The sequence below is a fragment of the Euprymna scolopes genome, chromosome 12 (genome assembly GCF_053919585.1).
Source record: "Euprymna scolopes isolate OS-2025 chromosome 12, ASM5391958v1, whole genome shotgun sequence".
Lineage (NCBI taxonomy): Eukaryota > Metazoa > Mollusca > Cephalopoda > Sepiida > Sepiolidae > Euprymna > Euprymna scolopes.
This window is the reverse complement of record NC_136493.1, coordinates 55,180,212-55,192,799: the sequence shown is the minus strand read 5'-3', so window position 1 is coordinate 55,192,799 and position 12,588 is coordinate 55,180,212. Positions and strand designations below refer to the sequence as shown.

The 12,588-nt window shown below is 31.1% G+C and overlaps 1 protein-coding gene across 3 annotated transcripts in view; it reads left to right on the top strand.

Annotated features, from left to right (window-relative positions):
• LOC145291287 (serine/threonine-protein kinase OSR1-like) overlaps positions 1-12,588 on the top strand; it is a 195,728-nt gene that overhangs the window by 171,512 nt on the left and 11,628 nt on the right. For 2 of the 3 annotated variants that reach the window (XM_080136938.1, XM_080136940.1), the window contains exon 12: positions 1,962-2,717. The exons of the other annotated variant lie outside the window; for it this stretch is intronic. In XM_080136938.1, coding sequence (XP_079993064.1) covers positions 1,962-2,717 — 756 coding nt within the window. The remainder of the gene's footprint in view (positions 1-1,961; positions 2,718-12,588) is intronic. 3 annotated transcript variants of the gene reach the window in all.

The following is a 12,588-nucleotide window of genomic DNA, read 5'->3' as shown; positions in this document are numbered from 1 at the left end:
ATGAAGTATTTTGGATGTGACAGATTACATGGGTGGGTGGCATTTTTTTCCACCCATGTAATCATTAATAAAATTCACAATTCTTTCTGCAATTTGGTATGAATAAACTATCTGGTATGAATAAACTTCAGTCTATGCCTGGCTTGTTTACCAAATTTCACGTAAAAATGTCAAATGTTTTTTTTATAACCATTCAATGATATACTCTAAATGTTTGGAAGGATGTCTGAAGATGTCTGATTTGGGTTGTGATCTCCATCTTTAGTTTAGGACCAGATCTACTGAACACCAAAATACCTCCCTCCCTCAAATCATTGAACAGCGATTAAAACAAAGACAGTTTGGTCTTCATGTTTGAAGCTTGGTGGACAAGTCAGATATTGATTGAAGTTTATTTCTACCAAATATGGTTGGTTGCAGAAAGGATTGTGAATTTTTATTAACCGTTCCATGTATGGGTAGCATTTTTGAGGAGGTTATCTTCTGTTAAAAAGTCTAAATTTGTCTGAGTACGAGGACCCCATGCTGGGACAGGTATTCCAACAAATTGCAATTAAGGGATAAAATATAAGCACCTAAAATGTACAACAATTAAAATGAAACCTTTTGTGTTAACTTTTTAAAAAAATAATTTTTGAAAGCATTAAGTTTTAATTTAATCTCGTGATAAACTTTGCATGATCAAATTATTTTTTTTTATCTTAAAATATAAAAAACCAAAACTGTATGAAGTATTTTTATATTTTTTTTTTTATATCTAATGTATGATAAAAAAAATGTAACTAATGGAAAGAGCAATTTTGAAATATGTTGTATATTCTTTGGTTTCCAAAAACAATTTATCATTAATTGAATGGATGATAAAACATTGCTTGCAAAAGCAATGAAATATGAGTGCTAAATCTCATTAGATCCTGTCTGACAGAGTTCCTGTCACATGAAAGGAACACAGAAAATGATTTTCTCAAATTGTGTGATATATCTGTGAACATTCTTTTATTTTTTTTTAATATTTGTTTCATTTTTTTATATATTTTGATTAAACAAAATATGTTAATAAAACCATGTATTTTTTTTTATAAACCTCCAAAGCTTATTAAATAAAAAAAAATGTAAATAAAATTTTTTTTAACTGTGCATATAACAAAACATGAATGTTTTTTGAGTTATTAGTCAAACTTTAAAAAAAAAAATTTTTTTTAATGCGTGATGGCAAATTTACAAGTGTGCATAGTTTATGCCTTTTGATTGATGTCTATTTTAAGGTGTCTCAAATCTATTTAATTCAAGTTAACTATTTACGCTCAGTTGTAATATATGGACTTATTAGGAAACTTGTTTTAGGTGCAATACAGTGGTGTTGTATGTTTGAAGTGAGTGAGAGTTTGCAGTCTTCCAGAAACACACTTTAAGGTGAACTGTTTAGAACTAATCAAATCTCAACTTGTATGCAAGTAGTAAAATACAGGCTTGAGTTTTTGCAATACAATCTTTCATTTTTTAAAATTTTTTTCTCATTGCTCTAATATATGCCAGCATGTAAAACAAACGTTAAACCCAATATGATGATAAGAGGATGTTTATGATTTTTTTTTTTTCTTTTTTGGTTTGTTTTTTGCTGCACATCTACAAAAATAATTTTGAAAATTACAATGCATTTATTAGCATGTAAAAATTCCAATTTTGTTTTCAGGTTTCATCAATATATTTTATTTTTCTATATCGAAAACAAAAAACTGTTAGTTGGCAATGACAATGCAGGTATCTCAGACTGATTTTTAAAGTTTACTTATATTTAGTTTAATCAGGATCTTTTTTTTTTTTAATTTTTACTAAGATAAACCTTTATTTGTATAAACATAAATTCAATTAAGATCTAAAAAGTATAAAATCCATAGGATTTAGTCTTTGATTAGTAAGGAATCTCTGAAAGTTATTGGTAATCTTATATTATGATGCAGAAACAAAGGACAAGATGCTTGTCATCCTCATCAAAGGAGAACAGCAGCCCTACTCCTCCTCCTCAGTCATCCACACCAGCAGAAGCCTTGGTGATGGGGAAATCGAATTTACCAGCTGTACAGTCTGGATCTGCTTCCGGAAGCGACAAGTCCGCTACAGTTATCAACACCTCCTCTTCAGCCACTGCCCCCTCCACCACCGCTGCTACATCAGATCTCTCGCCTCCTTCAAAAGTACTTTCTTCTCCCTCCTCTACCACTGCTGCATCTTCTGCTGGTAGTAATGGTACCAGCCAACCCACTCCTGCAGTTCCTTCATCCCAGTCCTTGCCGGCACCAACTGTCGCTTCTAATCAGCCGACGGCAGCAGTGGCCCAATCTTCAGGGAAAAATGCTGAAGGCAGCCCTTCTCCAGCACCTGGTGTGGGTCAACATGCCACTACACCTCCCCCTCCTTCCGTACCTTCATCCGGCCAACCACCAAAGATACCTTCCGCTGCCACAGGTCCTATGACGAAGTCAACAGACGATACACCACTATCCACAGAACCTCAACCGACAGGCATAACTTGTCCTCCAGCAGCACCAGCCAATTCCAGTGGTGGCAATAATGATGGTCACAGCACGGCAGTTCCTCCTGCAGCATCCAACCAAAACATGCCTTCCTCCACTTCAACAGAAACAACTTCTTCGGCAGGTGCTACGCAAGTCTCTGGAGCCACCGCAGACATACCTGCGGGTGAGAGCCCTTCGCAGGTGAGAATTCCTAACATAACCCTCCAAAAAAAATGTATATACATCGACTAACACTATAACAGTATTTGATGATCATGGTGATGATGATGATGATGATAAAAGCATTTATCAACTTGTTTGGCATATTTTTTCTTTTTTCAATGCATAACTTACGTTTTTCTTTTGCGTCTACAGTAATTCAGATGTCTTTTAATATTGCTACAGAAAACGAATATACCAACTTTAATCCATTAATAGAACAATGTTTCAAGTATATAACATCTTTTTTGGATTTTTTTTTTTTCTCCATAAATCTTAATGACAGAATCAGCATATCTCTAATAAGGAAAATCAATTTTTTTATAACCAAAGAGTCTAAGACATTCTGCTGTATAAATTTTGAGAATGGTTTCTTTTAAATAGATTTATTTACTTATTTAGACATTTCCTATTTAAACACGTGATTTTCATATCGCAAAAATCAATTCGCGTAAAGTCCAGAAGACTTGATTTCAATGAATCTGATTTGCTTCTATAAAATAGTCGTTCATGTTGTTAAATAAACAAGTTTGTTCCTGAAATTTTCAACATGATTTGTTTTGCTTCCATTGTTTTAATGTTAACAATTAACTGTAAAAAAAATAAAACAACTTTCTAATAACTTTTTAATACTAACCTTTTTCTGTTTTCATATGGTTTTCAAAGAGCTCCTTCCATTAACACTTTTTGTTTTTTTCCTTGTCACCTCCATTTTCTATTTCGTCCTTTTCCTGTTTTTTTTTTCTTTTTGGCTTTCTTTTTTTGCCTTTTTTATCTTAGCTTTGTCCTTTCTTTTCTCTTTTGTTTTATCTTTTTCTTTTTTATTGCCTTTTTTTAAAACCCACTTTTCCTTCTTATAATTTAGAGACTTTTAAATACAATACACAAGATCTATTGAAATTTTCTAATTAAAAAAACACACAGACTATTTTATTCATCATTCAATACACATATTTTTACTTTTAAAATTCTTTTTCATTATGATAGTTTAAAAATTTTATTTATTTTAATATATTTTTTTAATTATTTGATCCATATTTGCGTATAGCACCTTTTTTTTCTCAGTATTTTTTTTCTAAAGTATCTTTAATGGACAGTCAACATTTTAGTATTGGAAAAAATATTTTTATTTTCTTGAATTGTAGGGGAAGAATTCTAAATTGACACAAATAAAGCAACTTCAAAAATTAAGAATTTTTTAAAAAATTTCAATAAATAAAGATATCAAATAAGTAAGTTGTGTTTTGTATTGAAAATCTCTGTGGCTAGAGAAAGATTAGATTTTAAATTAAACCTTCAATGCTGGGCAGTGGGGATCAATTTTTAAGTCCATTGGTTCTTTATTTATGGGAATTTATTTTATTTTTATACTAGCACTTCAGCCCAGCTTTGCTTGGGCCCTATGTACTGTTCATAACTTTATGTGCATATGCATAAATATATATATATATATATATATTAAAAAGTTTGACCTACATCTAAAATTTCAAGTGTTTAGACCCAAAATTGGCAGGAGAGTTTTGTAGAGTCTACAAAGATCAACTCTTTCACCTTTGACCTCTTGGCAGCCAAAGTTTCGCCTCAAAAGTGATTAAAAAGCTGGCTGCATATCTGAATACCTTATATGTAAAATTTCAAATGTTTAGACCCAAAATTGGCTGAATTGTTTGCTAGAAACCGCAAAGGTCAAATCTGAATTTTGACCCCTTGGCAGCCAAATTTTTGGCCAAAAACCAATTGAAAAGCTTGCCTTATGTTTGAATACACTTTATGTAAAATTTCAAATGTTTAGACCAAACATTGGCTGAGTAATTTGGTAGAGTCCGCAGAAGTCAAATCTTTTTAACTTTGACTCAAATTTTGGCCTCTTTACATTTATTATTTTTGGGCTCAAATCAAATTAAAAAGTTTGATCCATGTCCAAGTAACCTACATCTAAAATTTCAAATGTTTAGACCCAAAATTGGTGGAGGAGTTTGGTAGAGTATTCAAAGGTCAAATTATTGAACTTTGACCCCTTGACAGCCAAATTTCTGTCTGAAAACCGATTATAAAGATTTTCCTAAATCTCAATACCCCTTATGTCAAATCTCGAATCTGTAGAATGAAAATTGACAGAATAGTTTGGTAGGGAAATTTACACACACAGAGACAATTTCACTTTTATAGATATACTCATATATATATATATATATATATATATATATATATATTATTAATTCAATAATAAAATTGTAGGTTTTAAATGAAAGAGCAAAAAAACAATCTTAATATTAGTCATCATCATGAGATAAAGTATTGTTCTTTCCACATTTCTGGTGATTGTCATATGAATATAACCAAGATGAGGAAAACAATCAGAAATATGTAAATAATAAAATGCTTCTTACATTTTTCTTGTTTTATCCATAACTTATGTATTATATTGTCCTTGGTCGGTGAAGAAATTCTTCTAAACTTAGGCAACTTTGCCCTCCCCCTCTCAATAGGGTGATCTATTTTAGGGAGCTGAATTATCCCCATATTAAAAACAGATTTTGTGTCTAACTCTACCCTCATAGGGAGGAAAATAAATAACGACTGTTACTTTGATATTCTGAAATCTATCTTTCTCAATGCATTTTAGTACTAAATGAAACACCTCAAATATAATCTTCCATTTTTTTTAAATTTTTTTTATTTTATTTTTTTTTCACGATTTCGATTTTCTGGGATATTCCATTCCATCTTCTTTTTTATCGAAAAGGACATGAAGTTTGAAACATTCTGATACCTTGTTTTAACATAAGAAGAAAAGTGCATGAAATGATTTCAATAACACAAAATAAACAAGTATGTAATTATATTTTATATATAAAGCTGTTTGCAATGCGTTAGCAAACACATTGATGAAAGGAGAAATGAATAAAAATAAGTTGTAAAAACGGTAAAAGTGATATCTTTTCAATAAAACATGCCAACAGAGTGAAGAAAAAAAAAACGTTGGTGCTGAAAACTGTTCTCATTGACAATATTTTGTGAATCAATTAACAGTGGAAAATGAAATCCCAAGATATGCAACGACTGATGCTGACAAAATCCATATCCATATTGATCCACGACTTGTCTAAAACTACAGCAATTCCATGTATTTTCTTCTCTCATGTCAACTATTGTAGTAAAATTTGTACAGATGATGCCCTCGGGTGTTTCGACGGCAGATTGCGTGGAAACAAAAGGATGATAAAAAGGATAGTGATGTTCAAAATTCTTTATTCATAATGTCTTGTGTAAAAATTGCTTTAATTTTTGAATGTGTGAACGTTAATAAAGTGCTCCATTTCTCATTAGGTTATGACTCATGTTAATAATAAGATGTATTAATTTTCAAAATCAAATATAAATTAAATTCTCTTTCATTCAGTTTATTTCAACAAAAATGTTTATATAAAAATGATAAATCATTTCTAAATTATATTTTATGAATTTTTTTCTAGCTTTTTGCTTCACGTTTTGCACAAAGCATAAAAGCAATTTTAATGAGTACCATTTTATATTTATGTGAGTTAGAAAATTAAAGAATACAAACACTATATCCTCCTAATTAGTCTTAATTCTTTGTGATTTTCTATCAAATACAGTTTCTACCATTTATTCTCATATTTTTATAAATTAGATATTTTAAAATTTGCATTAGAAATTCACACTATTTAATGTAGTTACAAAATTATATTAAATAGGTAAAAACACTTTATTAATAAGGAGAAAAAATGGTTGGTATTAATGATTATGCTGATTAGAAGTTATAGATATTTGAAAGTTGAATTTGTTTCAAATTGTGATTGCAACTTAATATGGTTATAATTGTGACTTTTAGTAAGATAAAATTCTAACCTTTGTTACCAAATTATTCTACACTTGGAATATTTTATTTCTTTTTGAATATTTAAAAATGCTATCATATTTCTGCAATTATAAATGGTTATATGATAAAATGGAACAACAATTTCAGTTGAACACATTTTATCTTTCTATCAACTTTCCATTATTTCGTTTTTTAATTGTAAACATTTCATTTCTGCAATTTGTGGACAGATGACTCGTTGCAGACTTTTTGTGTTGTTTATGCATGACTGCTCCACCTTTCATTATATAAAAACAATCATAATATTAACTAAATAAAATTTCTCATTTTCTTTGTTTATTTTCTAAATAGTACAAAATATCGTTCCATTTTATCCTTTTACCATAATATGTCCTTTAGATATTATTTATATATGACATTTACCTATCTATTGCTCTGTCATAAGTAACTGTATATTTTCTTTGTAACTTTGTTCATGTGTCATTCAAACGAGGAAATTGTTTATTCTTAAAACATCATTAAGCTTGTCAAACAAATCCGAGCTGCTATTGCTCAAGCGCCATTTGATCTGCTGTTGTTTAGCGTCATTCGTTTCCCTGTATCTTTCTAGTTAGAATTTTTTCTACAAATACATTGGGTACTTACAGAAGGGATCACATGAAGGTTGCCAGCATCCCTAAATGAAAGTGTTTTTCTTAGACAAACTGAATTCAAACTAGGCACACTCAGGTTGTCGGTCCGTGTCGTTAACCACTTAGCCACTGTGACATCCCTGCTGTTGGAGCTGTGTGCCAAAGTATGCCACTCAGTTCCTTAACTATGTTGACTTCCATGAAGAACTGGTCCTGGATATGACCTTAAACTATATCCAGTGGTGAGGCCCCAGCTTGCGGGCTTTGGGGAGTGTGGAGCCACCCTTTAATTGCCATTGCTCCCAGGTCCACTCTGACCCAGAGTGGTAGTACCTGTTAGGGTCCCAACTATGGTTAAATAGAAACCGATTTGAAAACAACAAATATATTCTATTTAAAAAAATTTCTTCAAAATCTTTGGATTCGGCATTAAATAACCTGAAAAGGGTTGATATGCAGTAAAACAAAAATAACCAACCAATCCATGAAGAACATACAAACATTTAATAAATAAATCATGTTTTATGTTGCAAAAAACTTTTTGTTTCTATATCACAGTTGTATATTTTTTCCATGTTTATTTATATAGTTACTTATGGCGGACCCTGTATAATGAGTTTGTGCGTGTGTGTGTATTTTTCCTTCCACTTTTAGTCATTTTTTTAACATGCTTATATCATCATCATTCCCCCCCATTGGAAACCACCTTCATCGTCAATCTCACTGCTAGCTTGCCTAAACACCCTGTGCTGTCATTGTAGGCCTCTGCAAGTTACTCTTTTCAACAAAATGATTTCATTTCTATCTGTTCTAATGCTTATAAGCTTGCACTTATAACAACACTGCAACTAGTTTCTTTTACTTCCTGGCAGTCTTTTTTACAACTGCCATTGTAATTGAGTCATTTTATTCTTGTATGTATGTATTGAATTATCAATGTCATAAATATGGAGAGAAAATTGCTTAAACAGTTTTTTTTATTTAGTTTTGTTCCTATTTGTATTTTCAAATGTTTTTTTTGTTATTTTCAGTTAATTGGATTTCATGTTTATATTGTTTTGTTTATATTAACATTCTATGAAATGCAGTATTTTTCAGCTGGTGATTTGTGAGAGTATTAAAATTTTTCATATATACATATCCTACTTTGGGGTAATTGTGCCAAATCTAGGGATAATGGCGGCAACTAAAAAAAAGTGCTCTTTGTATGCGTGGTTGCCAAAAGAGCACTTTTAACTACCCTAAAGTATGATACTAATTCTAATAAATAGTCTACAACTTAGAAATTAAATGGTTATTTAAATGTTGATTTGAGTTCTTTTTGACAAAGTTTTTATGGCTATACTATTCTGTCTCAATATTGCCAGATTCATACAAGACATTAGACCGATGATAGCCACTTGCATGGGTCGATTCCACACACACACACATACACACACACACACACACACACACACACACACATAATGAAAATGAAAAATCTAAAATTGTTCATCATCAACATTTCATCTTTCTTAAAAGAGTTTCTCAGGATTATTGATTTGAAGAAACAACAAGTATAATAATTGAAAGTATGTGATGCATTTGTGACGTGAAAAGAATTTTTTTTTTTTTTTTTTTTTTTTTGACAAACCATAGTCATTAGAATTTTTTAAATGTGCTGCGATTATGATGCGAAAAAATTGCTTTTGTTCTTTGTTCGAATGAATCACAGCCATTAGAATTTATAATATGATTTATAAAATGCAGTGAGTGTTTTTGTTATATATATATTGAATCAGAAAAGTCCAATTGCATGACGATGTTCACTCTACACAGGTCTGAATGCTTCTTTCTTAGAACTGCCCGCCTATGGAACACTGTTCTGCTGGCTTACTTCTTGACTGATTACAATATCGTTGTTCAAGACCAATGTAAACAAGTTCGGAAAAGTCTGGCGATATTCACTCTACACAGGTCTGAACGCTTCTGCCCACTCCCCCCAGCAACCTGCTTTTATGGTACCCGCGCACATCTCAAAATCACATGTGAGACGTGATTTTTCATGAACTGCGAGATCATGGGCATTAAAAGACCATAGTTGCCATCTTGGATCTTTTTGTTTTTTCTTCTCAGCCCGCAGGACAGACAGACAGGAGCACGTTTTTGCGATAAACCTTCTCTATCCCCCTCCATATATATATTTATATATATATATATATATATATTTTAGTCCGTTTAAAATGGGCCAAGGACCCATTGACTTAAAATGAGTGCTTTATGCCAGACTTCTGGAGTAAACGTAGTATTGTTGTGACTGATCTCTATTAATCCCTAACTTTGCATTGAACATATACCATAATACTTAATTTGCTGACCCTTATAACAAAGGTCCATACAAAGTCTCAGACAAATTGGCGTCATAGTTTGAGGAAAAAAATGGATTGAGCAAACAGACTAAGAGAAATATAATACAGAATCTTAATGTTATGTACAGCATTTTGTTGGGTGTGGTTCAAAATAACTAGCCAGGATCTAAATTTAAGTTCTGTCCAGTTAGGGTTAATTTGCTAATTAAAGGAGATAAATTGTAGAAGCCGTTACATTGTCTGTGTTAGAGTTTATAATGGTTACTTCATGAAGGCCGAGATTTGTTTAAAATGAATTTGTTTGAAGTTTTAAAGAATAATCATGTAATGCGCGTTTAAGGAATTTATTTTTTATATCTCGTTTATGTTTATCAAACATTTTTTGAATTCTAACAATTATGTTCTGTTTGAAAGACATTACAAAAGCACCACATGGTTTCAAATATTGTACTTGTGCATTATTTCTTTAATCAATCATCTTGAGAAAGTCTTGAAATAAAAATAAAACGTTCATGAATATATAAATAATTTTGGTTTCCTATTTCCATTACATTGGAATATTATTTCTATAATTTTCATTATACGTGTGTGTGTGTGCGTGTGCGCGCGCATGCTGGGATTCTGTTTCAAGATAATGGATACCTCTTAAAACATGCATAATAAGTTTATAGTAAAGCACGGGTTGTGCAGTTCTCCTGACACAGCATTGTTTATATCCAGTGGCGAGGAAAAATCTCAAATGACCAAAAGCAATGCTGAGACAATCAGAGAAGTATTTGTGTTACTTTCTTTATACTAGGTAAGCTGCCTTTCAAAATTGGAAAATAGAAATTTTTGATAGCTTCAAAATAATTAGTAATTCCAACTGACAAAACAAGACATTTCGTAATTGTACGATTTCACTCATTTACACGCAAACCATGATTAGCTAGAAGCATTCCAATTGAGAAAGAAAAGTTTTGGAATTCTATTATGTGTTAGGAGAGATTAATCTAATAGAAATTAGACTAGCACAAGTCACTGGTCTTATTTTTTTATTCATTTATTTTTTTTTTTCATTAGTCTATTTTTTAATCTGCTGCGTACAAAGTTCAGTTTTGACGACTTGAAATCCATTTAACTTTTACTATTGTTTCTTGATGCTACACCCCTATTATTAATTGCATTGAATATTTTGAATTACAATTTTACGATCATGTAGTTGGTAGTTCAAATGCATGACTCTGATTCCAACAAGTGAATATTTTAAATAGTCAGATACCAAACAAGATGTGTGAATTCAGTATTGTTTTTAATCAACAAAATGTAATGAATTCAATATTTTTATTTTTTTTAGTGATAATGAAATACAGAACTGTGTTTCTTCCAGCTTTTCCCTTGGCATAGTGTCGCATGCATAGCAGTCCTGAGCAAGGTCATACAAGATGGCTAATCAATCAGAATTCCAAGACTGACCATCTGTAAACTTGAGTGTCCAGTCAAATTCTTCTTACTAGTTGCTGTCAAGGTTTTTAGCTTTCTACTCGTGTGCTGCCACCCTCTTGACAACAAGTTGCTCAAACCATCAAAGATGTCGCTGCAACAAGACATATAGTACAGACTTTAGATTGAGGTGTTGGTGTGAAACAGCATTTGGGACTCGGTCAGCCTGCTGACAATGCAAAATCTGGCAGCACCAGTCATTGTCAAGACTTCCAATGTTGGGATTGATAGCCCAAACAGTAGACTCCAACATAAATTCTTGAAGTTTCCTATTCCAATTCTAAAAGCAATTAATTTACCCAGATTCTAACCCCCTCAACTCTGATTATAATGGAATTTTGTGTGTAGTTTTCAAATATTGAATAAGTGACATATCAAAATATTCAGTATGTCCTATGAAGTGTGGACTTAGATATTTTAAATTCATGGATGTAAAAACGTTACTATGGATATAAAGATATTTGAATTAATTATGAAAAAGTATTTTCAGGGTTTGACAGTCAATGAATTCAAATTAGATTTATTGACAAAAAGATAAAATACATTCAAATTAGATTCATTGACAAAAAGATAAAATACATTCAAATTAGATTCATTGACAAAAAGATAAAATACATTCAAATTAGATTCATTGACAAAAAGATAAAATACATTCAAATTAGATTTATTGACAAAAAGATAGAATATATTCAAATTAGATTCATTGACAAAAAGATAAAATACATTCAAGTTACCAGAGTTGTTCTTCAGAACCTGCTGATCTATTCATTGTAAAATGGTTTTGGAAGTGCAAAACCTTAAATCAAGTGATGGAAAAATATAAAACATTAACAACTTTATTGCTGGAACCGGAAAAAGAATAAATGTCAAAATCAGTCAACTGCTACTGCTAACTGCAGCAGTAAACTTACTGCTTACCAACATTTGTCATTTACAAACAAACTGTTTTGTTGTATCAGAGCTCTTCAATGTGGTTAGACAAGCAAGTGCCTGAAAACGCTATCATATACACTTGATGATTCTAATCATTCAGCTGTTAGGCAAAAGTCGTGAGTAAGCAAAATGTCAATGTTAATATAAATACTGTCAACTTGTGCATTAATGTAATATATAACTGCTTATGATATTTTAATACCATTTATACAGTCATTGCTATTGCTGCTGCTGTTTTTTTGTTTTTTTTAATAATGCACACACTTGCGGTACATGTGGATGTATACATATAAGCAATATTTTTCTATTTTTAATAAATATTTAGATTGTTTCTATTGAAAACTGTCATAAAAAGGTTTGGCATCAAGAACATTGTTATTAGACATTGTCATATTCATGTATTGCAGTTTTATACTTCTTCCTCCCCTTCCCTGTTTTTATTATATCCACTTTTTGGTTTTTGTTTATATAACTTTTAATTTATTTTTTTATACTTTTTATTTGTATTTTATCATTCTAAGGTACCATTGAGTACACATTTCTTCTGTTCAACACAAACTTTATTTTTATAATGTATGCTGTAGGTGGCAGCTTATTATTGGTTGTTTTTTTTT